This window comes from Cyprinodon variegatus, unplaced genomic scaffold, assembly GCF_000732505.1.
Source record: "Cyprinodon variegatus isolate N-32 unplaced genomic scaffold, C_variegatus-1.0 Scaffold968, whole genome shotgun sequence".
Taxonomy (NCBI): domain Eukaryota; kingdom Metazoa; phylum Chordata; class Actinopteri; order Cyprinodontiformes; family Cyprinodontidae; genus Cyprinodon; species Cyprinodon variegatus.
The window spans coordinates 5,696-14,508 of NW_015151421.1; the positions used below are offsets into that span (position 1 = coordinate 5,696).

Here is an 8,813-nt window from a genome sequence, read left to right on the forward strand (position 1 = left end):
TCTTCACCAGTTGGGGGCGATGTTTGCCAGCCACTGCTAAACTGGGGCAATAATAAGAAGAAGAAATCTCCCGCCCCTGCGCCGTGGTTCTGTCCAAGCCCATCCCAAGACCGCAGATGGTTTTAAACGGTGGCGGGACGCAGCTTTTCACTCGGTGTGATCTCATCTGAAACAGCTTTCTGCAGCGAGGGTTAGCCGCCAATATGGTGAGGACTAAAGCCGACAGTGTTCCTGCATCATACAGAAAAGGTACAGCAACCATTTTACCTTCACCGCTATAAAGTAATGTTTTAATTATTGTCTCTCAGTAGTTTCCCCTGATTTTTGCGTTGAATCTGGCGGATTAAACAACAATAAGCAAACTCCATGACGAACCAACATAAACCTGAAAGTTTAGAAGATTTCTCCAACTTAGGGTTTGAATTAATTTTATTAATCACAGCATGCGATTATTATGACGTTTGGTGAGTTTAATAATTTGCTTTCATCTTTAGATCGTCTCCCGCCAACAGGAGGCTGGTTGCGCTCTTTTCGGTCCTTATTGAATAAAACTGCATGTCTTATTCCTTTAAAGTCGCCTTTCTATAATAAATGCGCGTAAATATGAATATTCAGACTTATCTGATATTCAGGACAAATTTGCTGTGTTGGTTCTGTTCAGCTTTCTGCCAAACTGGCGCCAGTTTTTAGCGCCTCTCTGTTAGAAGGTACCACCAAACTCCGTTCGCAAATGTATTGTTTTATCTGTTCCAGCTTGTATCCAGAGGTAAAAATACAGCAACACAATATAAAATTGGTAGTTTAATATATTAAAATACGTTTTCAAATTCGGTGTGAAAAAAGTCAATATATATTTTTCTTTAGTTGGTGTAAACTGCATATTTTTGATAAGTCCCTTATTAATAAATGTATTTACTGCACTGTCGCGCATAAATGTTTAAAGTTTATTTATGGATTATTTTCTATTTAGCCCATAAAGTTATGGGATACATTTACAAGCAAAAATAAGTTATTTTGAAAAATAACTTAACCCTAACCACTCTCTGTTCTGTTATTGAAATCTAACCAGTATCCATCAGAGCAATGCATCAACATGGGATGGTGAAATCAAAAACTGAAAGAGTTGAATTAAGATTGTGTAATTTTGTACATGTACTAAATGATTATGTTAATTTTCTAGAATGACTGGTAAAGCTTCAAACCTTTCACAAAATTCCCTTTGATTTACAAACGTGGGCGACATAATGAAGTTTATTAAACATTTGTTAAAATGCATTACATGATCTAATATATAGATATGTCTAATTTTATTTTGCATGTTTCTCAAAGGCAGTAATGTTTTTACTATCTAATCAGAGCACAGTTTTTAGATGAGCTTATATTAGATGCACTAAGGTGCTTCTTTGTGTTCTGGATACTGGGAACAGTCCAGGTTAGACTCAAACTCTCTGGAAAAGCTTTTTATCTCCTTAGTCTGTTTATTTTTTTCCCTCTGATCAGCTTGTCGGACCTTGTCTTACAGCTGTTGCAGCTTCTGCACCCCGGAAGTCGCTGGGCGCCAGTTCGGCCAACGCGGCGTCGTCATCCGGCAGCAGCTGTTCCACTCCAGGTCAGTCAGAATTAAGACACACATAGAGCTGAACACGCTGCCTGTATGAGACGTGACTGATGCTGAAGTTTGGCTTTCACAGCAAAGAACAAATACGCTGGCGGGAATCCTGTGTGTCCTCGCCCCACCCCTACCTGGCAGAAAGGCATCGGAGATTTCTTTGGGGGCCCTCCCAGAAAACCAGAGAAGGAGAACCAGAAACCCACAGAGTCCGATGAGGAGGAGGCCGGCGGCAGCGGGATGTCCAAGCCCAGCAGGAAGTATGTCTGATAATCAGCAGCTTCATATTAGGGGCGTAAATAATAATCGTTTTGTATTGATGCATCGACATCGATATTTTTTTTCTCCGGTCTTATTTTTATCCATTTGCTCCTGGGTGTCATTCTAACTCCTGTCCTGCGGTGGCACTAAACTTATTTTGCCCTCCTACCTCACTTCCTTTAGTCACTACCCTCTTACCGCATGCGCACACACATAAACAGTAGGCAAGACAGTCATGGCGGAGGGAAAAGATGACTTATACACCCCTCTGGGGTTCAAGTCATTTGTGTGGAAGTATTTGGTGAAGTATTCTTGAGTATCGAAAATGATCGAATCGTTGGGTCAGGAAATTGATGCTGAATCGATTCGCCATGATGGGTGTGATTTACACCCCTACTTCATATCCAGTCAGATCTGTGTGGGTCAGCAGCAGAGACATGAAGACACTGAGCCGATTCTGCAGGATCGACTCAAACGAGGGTTGGGAAGCGCTGCCTGTTCATTTAGAGGCAATTTTACTTAACTGAAAGGGGGAGAAATCTGTGGATTTATTTCCATATTTGGAAGTTTTATTTGAAATAACATCTGACTGAATAAAACAGCTCACGTTATTTTATATAAAATCTGTCCAATTTTTTTTTTTCCTGATTAATAATCAGATGGCAAACCAGGTGAAACTTTTCCATTTGAGGAGTTCTGGATAGAGCATAGAGACGGATGAAAATGAATCTTTTGATCTTAAATTCAATATTTACAGTCTCGTTACTCCAGTTATTCGGTAACTAAATTGTTGACAAATATTCCAAAAATAGTTTGGTCCGATCAATTGTTTCATAAAGATGTTATGAGCAGCAGAACAGCTGCTGTTAAAAAATCTCTGCATGTTTTAAAATCTGGGAAAATATTCTTTAAGTTTATGCTGAACGTCTATATTTTTGTTGAAAACAGACGATTAAATCAGAAATATTTGGATTTTATTCTGAAAAAGTTTAAGCTCTGGTTGCGTTTCTACTTTCCAAACCTTTTTTGTCGTAACTTGCAACATGCTTTGCTTGCTTCTTTCCAATGATTGTCCAAGCAACCTGTCTATGTGTAGTTTTCTAGGTTACACACAGTGTCCGCTGAGAGCAGAAACATCTCCCGTCCTGATCAGAACAAATATTCAACACCTTTTTTTTTTTTTTTTTTTACATCCGGACAGAGATGGGTTTACCTTCAGGGGGGAAAAGCTTAATCGCCAAATGATGTTTTACGTGTAACGTGCGAGACGAGCGAGCATACAACTGAATATATGCAGCTATTTTAAATTTAAACAAGGACAGATGCTTGTTGTTTACAAACAGCAGCTTGTTTTTAAGCAACAGCTGTCTAAAGTTGGATTGAGTATGACCCCATTTCCCAACATGTCATCTAAAGGCTCTTTCTACAGGATTGGAGGGGATTTCTTTCAGTGGTTCACTAAACAGAACCCTGAATGGATCCAGGATTTGGTCTGGATTATTTACACTGTTTTATGGATCCTAAGATCCAGAAAGGACTTTCTGTGGTTCTGTTAGTGAATCTAAACTCTTTCAGTCCTTAATAGGCCTGCATGGAGGAGCAGCAGATCTTCTCAGCTGGGATCAGAAGGAGACAATGATAGAAAAATGCAGGGAATTAAGCTAAACATTTGGAACAGGATAGAAGACATGCTAGCTGTTAGCATGGTAGATTGAGACGCTTTATGAGGTAATGACTAACGGTCTCTCCCAGAACAGATAGATGGCTTCCACTAAAAAACAGAGCTAGCGCCTGCTTCATATTTATCCTTTTTTTAATTACTCAATAACCTAATAGGCTCCTGTTAAGTCAGTAAGTCTGTGTTTAATACAGGTGGCATAATAAATAAGTAAAAGTTGATGTACTTTTAATCAATTTGCTGAATAAAAAATCTTAGCCATTCATGTTATAGAAAGATCCTCTTGATGCAAGAGAAACCTCATTATGTTTTTTTTTTTTTTTAATGGCTACTTTTCAATCATTTAATAGTTAATTAAGTGATGGTTTGTATCAAACCTTCAACAGCTGTCCAGCTATCAAACCCAATCTCTGGTAGAATAACTCTTAGACTGTCTTTCGATTCTAACCGCTTACTGAAAGTGTCACCTGTGGGGGAAAAAACAGAACTTAAACTTCTCTTTTGCTCGTTCTCGTAGCATTTTTTTCACCTTACCTGGAACTGCCATAGATGTGAGTTGAGCTGGATGCCAGTCGCTTTTTACCTAATTATTTTTTTTTTATACGTTTTTGTTTGTTTGCAGGTCCAGACCTCTGCCCACTGAGGATGAGGAGGATGACTGAGCATCTCTAGTGGCTTTTTAATGTACATCTGTATATAATGACAAATGAATTCTGCTGTAAAGTTCAATAAACATGTTTTTACTTTCTTTTTAAACATGGAGTCACAACGTTTCAGTGATCTGTTTTCTGTCCAGCTTTTTTTATTAAAGACTCAGGAAAACTGAAGGATTTGTCTGAGTATCATCGCAGTTTTAATTCCTTTTACAAACTTCTTCCATTTTCTCAAATCATCACCAATCCTGACTAACCCATTTGTTGGTCTGTATTCCTTCTGCTTATTGAGAACTGAACCCCAGGTTGGAGTTCAGATGTTTCCCTGACAACTGATCCCAAATCCTAATGCTCCATTCTAGCTGCAGCTTTATCAGTGTTGGGAGGATGTAGAGCAGGCATCCCTAAACTCGGTCCTGGAGGGCCGCTGTCCTGCAGGTTTTAGATGTTTCTCTGCTCCAGCACAGCTGATTTTTAATTGATAGTTGATTAACAGGCTTTTGCTCTACTGCAATCATCATAATCAGCTGTGCTAAAGCAGGGAAACCTCTAAAACCTGCAGGACAGCGGCCCTCCAGGACCGACTTTGGGGATGCCTGATGTAGAGCTTCTGTTCTTTAAACATAACTTTTCATCAATCAAGTCTTTCCTGCACATGCCTGCTCAATTAGCCCTCTGATCACCACCACAAACTTTGCATCATCAACCCATGTTTTACTTTCTATTATCTATTGTATGCAATTTAAAAAAAATCTGAATAATTTTGAATGAATAACATATAGAATAAATTGGATTAACCCACAGCTGCAGGTTGCAACCTTTATTTTAGGACTTTGTATCCAAGCAAAGTTTTCTTAAAACACTGGCGCACATTAAAAAAAATTGAATAGAGGAAATATCTAAATATAAAACCTAAAAATAAGTCACAAAACTAAGAGGATACTTGTATTAATCCAAAAGTAATGCTTGCGTTTATTTGAAACAAGGTACAGTTTAACATCGATTTCCAAGAGTTTAACAACTTTCCTATGAATTATTTCCTTATGTGGATATAAACTTTTTTAACGTTTACATGGAGGAGCCTTTCATCTTGAAATTATGCGACCAAACATTTTCAAGATAAAAGAATATAGAATATAATGTATTTAATCCATCCCATTAGTCAGGACTGCAGCAGCTTTTTGCGTTGATCCACCGCCCCGGTGGGCAACCCAACAGAGGAAATCAAACGCCTACGGAAGCCCGCACATTCAAAACATTCCGATCAAAACAGGCAAAGGTTAAACCGCGGCGCGATTACATCAATATACACCTTTTTCGTCATTCATTCCCTTTAATTAGGTTTTAACCAATATCATTTTGATGCTGAATGATGTTCTTTTGGTTTCACTTCATCCGTAGAGCCTCTAACCCTCTCCTCCGTTTGTTAGTTAGTTTGGTTAACTAGCCGTTGATGCTTTTCCGTGCGGAGTTTGGTTCGTGGCAGCGGTTCAACCAGTCAGACAGACTCCGCTCTGAGCTGCAGGCCTGTTTCTAAACTACCGGCTGATTCAGGCCTCCACTGGCGGCTCACAGCTCGGACGAGATGCCGCAGACCGGCGAGTTTCCATGGACGGTGGTCGTCCTCACCTGCCAACACAAAGACAGTGTGTATGCTTTTCAAAGAGGTGAGGAGCATCTGTGAAATTCACGATCTTTGAACGTTGTTCTGCAGTTCCACCAGCCGGTCTAAAGGTGTCGCCAAAATACAAAATAAATAAAACAATATTGCAAGCTATGAAAAAAGTATATACGGTATATATATATATATATATATATACTTTTTTTTTTCAAAATGAACCAATTTATTGTTTGATTAAAATGTTTTTTATGTAGTTTCTTTATCTTGTATAGATCTATATTAATGTTGATAAGTTTTAGACTTAGACTTACTTACATTTTATCATTTTGTACACACAGAGTGTGTACAAAAAGAAATTTGTTAAGTAAAGCTCTCAAGACACTTAATTTTTTAAAGTTCAGCATTGATAAAGGTAAGCAGCAATGATAATGTGAATATACAAATGTAAATCAGTTACAGTTCCAACATTCAGTTTTTTTTTTTTTTATTGATGTAGTTCCGAAGGACAACAAATTAATCGCCGGGCACATTACAAGGCAAGCTGGTCCAATTGGAATCCAGTTATACGGCTGTGAAATTAATTAAAATTAATGAAACTCCTTCCAATTGTGTCACATTCGTAATAAAGAACTCTCAGTTTTTTCGTCTGCCTCTAATCTGCCAAATAATTCTTAATTAATGACTCACAAAGAATTGTATAAAGGGCCTGACTAACTTCTTTCCCTCATTATTCAATTAGATAAAATACAGGAATCAAGTTATATATTCTACACAAAGAAAAAATGCAGTTAAGATTATTTTGCTGCAAAACTTTGGGTGTTTTGTGATTAACCAAAACAATGTCCTGTACTCTTTTCGACTAACATCTATTACTGAAATGAATCGAAGGTCAAAGTTAAGAAGCTTAAATCTCCCAAAAAGATCACTTTTGAAAATGAGTCATGTTTATTAGCAAGGAGATGCAATCACTGATATTGGTGAAAGAAGAGAGAAAATTTAGGCTTTAGAAGAAAAGGTCAAAGTGAAAGAACACAGAACGGAACAGGAGGTGGATCAGTTTGTCAGGGGCTGATTCATTAACTAAGGATTAATGTGGAAATAGAGGAGGGACAAAGGGGCCCCTGCTCCTCAGAGACATGTTTGGCCCTAAACTGACTCTGATGCCTGTTTTCAAAATGAACCCATGGAGCAGATTTAAGTTTATTCACAGATTGTCTCCATGTCCCTGACATTTTGTGCTTCAGAGCTGGAGCTACGGCAGCAACGCGGCAGTCTACCTGGGGCCGCGCTGCTATTGACCGTTAGGGACCGGCAGGAGCCGCTGGGCAGCGGAGGGGCCACACTGAACGCTCTGCTGGTCGCAGCTGAACACCTGAGCAGCAGAGCCGGACACACTGTGAGTCAGAGCAGAAATCACTCCACACACTGAGGGCACCAGAGCATCAGTTCGCTGAATCATGATCCGATTCTGGGTTTTCACATGAGGGGGAAAAACTCTGACTTGGAATTTTAGCCAAAAACTCTTTTAGTGCTGATTTGTTATTCAGACATCCAGCTCGTTTACAGGAGGAACATCTGACCTTTCGACAAAGAACAAAACGTCTGGATAGCTTTAAACCTGTTTCTGATCTGACTATTTAGAAAATTATATTGACAGACCTTTCGACAAAGACCAAAACGTCTGCATAGCTTTAAACCTGTTTCTGATCTGACTATTTAGAAAATTATATTGACAGAAAATGAACAAATAACAGAATATCTAATATCTATAATGAGCTCAAGATTTATTTGTATAAAAATGATGCTTTGTGACATCTGGCCTCCAGTCAGACACGTTGTTATGGGGTCCCTTGGACCAGAACCTCCAGATTCTTACAGCTGGGGATCTTTCCCATTCAGCTCCTCAGTCTGTTTTTTTCTTTTCCTAAGCAGAACATAGACTCTCCTGGTTCTGGTCTGTATGGAGGTAAAAGTATCTCAGAATTCACATCAATCACACAATCCATGCATAGAATAAGATTCAAAATGTATTTCTGACGTATACATATAAATGTATCTGTTAGAGGGGGGCAGATGGATGCTAGGATCCATACTATCGATAACAACTTTGGTCTGGATATCAATCAATATTGGTTTAACAAGATCGATGCTTTTTCTTCTCTCCTGCACGCACTAACTGCAGCAGATTGACCAGTCTGCCCGCCTGTGTTACATCGCCGGCTCAGCACGGAGACTGGGCATGGCCCCGCCCACTCGGCTCTCTCTCAACCCGACACATACAACTGCAGAAAAACATGCAGAAGGAAAGAAGCGGCGTTTGTCTATATTTTAGGAATGTAAATGAAACAAGGGCAAGCTTTATGGTTTGTAAAAAGCCAATTAAATGCAGTGGAAACACAACATGTTTATATAAGCACATGAAAAACCAACACGAGCAAGAAAACGTCGAGCTACAGAAACAGAAAGAGGAGACGAAACTTTGCTCATTGCCCCAATAAATAAATAAATACATAAAGCTTAAATGTTTAAAAGGTATCGCTGTTGTATTGATATTGCCGATACTAACCCTGTATTTACTTGGTATCGTATCAGTTAAAAATTCCCGGTATTTACCTCTAGTATCTGTATTTAGTGTTGAGACTCAAAAACAAAAAGATTCCCAGCCAATCAAATATCCCCTATGTTTTAGCCAATCACGAGTGATGTATGCTTTACTCTTAAGCCACTCCCCATAATGCGCTCACATGACGCTGTGTGTATGTAGTGAAGGAAAGGAGGCAAAGACAGCAGAGTGATTAGCTGAAATTTAAAGGTCATAGCTGCAACATTTGCTTTAACATCATTCATCTTTGATAATAGATTCATAAAACGTTGTGAGTGGTGCTGAATAAAAGAGTTAATTAAGCCAAAACAAAAATATATTGTTTAAATTATCATTTTATAGGTTTAGATGGGTCCAAAGTATAAAAATTAGGGATGCACGATATAATC

At 38.8% G+C, this 8,813-nt stretch overlaps 2 protein-coding genes across 3 annotated transcripts in view; both read left to right on the forward strand.

Annotated features, from left to right (window-relative positions):
* The first annotated feature begins 64 nt into the window (after positions 1-64).
* kiaa0101 (KIAA0101 ortholog) lies at positions 65-4,375 on the forward strand. Its single transcript, XM_015398865.1, has 4 exons — positions 65-249; positions 1,523-1,609; positions 1,692-1,869; positions 4,171-4,375. The coding sequence occupies exons 1-4, from the start codon at positions 204-206 to the stop codon at positions 4,208-4,210; spliced, it is 351 nt and encodes a 116-aa protein (XP_015254351.1). The 5' UTR covers positions 65-203; the 3' UTR covers positions 4,211-4,375.
* A 955-nt stretch (positions 4,376-5,330) lies between these two features.
* Positions 5,331-8,813, forward strand: part of fuk (fucokinase) — a 19,530-nt gene continuing 16,047 nt past the window's right edge. Inside the window, exons 1-2 of one of the 2 annotated variants that reach the window (XM_015398863.1) lie at positions 5,331-5,868; positions 7,067-7,218. In XM_015398863.1, coding sequence (XP_015254349.1) covers positions 5,787-5,868; positions 7,067-7,218 — 234 coding nt within the window. In that variant the 5' untranslated portion in view covers positions 5,331-5,786. The remainder of the gene's footprint in view (positions 5,869-7,066; positions 7,219-8,813) is intronic. The other variant, XM_015398864.1, reaches the window with a different exon arrangement.

Coding starts and splice junctions, on each gene's coding strand:
- kiaa0101 (XM_015398865.1), top strand. CDS start 204: ATGGTGAGGACTAAAGCCGACAGTGTTCCTGCATCATACAGAAAAG. Junction 250..1,522: donor TCCTGCATCATACAGAAAAG/GTACAGCAACCA, acceptor CTTGTCTTACAG/CTGTTGCAGCTTCTGCACCC. Junction 1,870..4,170: donor ATGTCCAAGCCCAGCAGGAA/GTATGTCTGATA, acceptor GTTTGTTTGCAG/GTCCAGACCTCTGCCCACTG.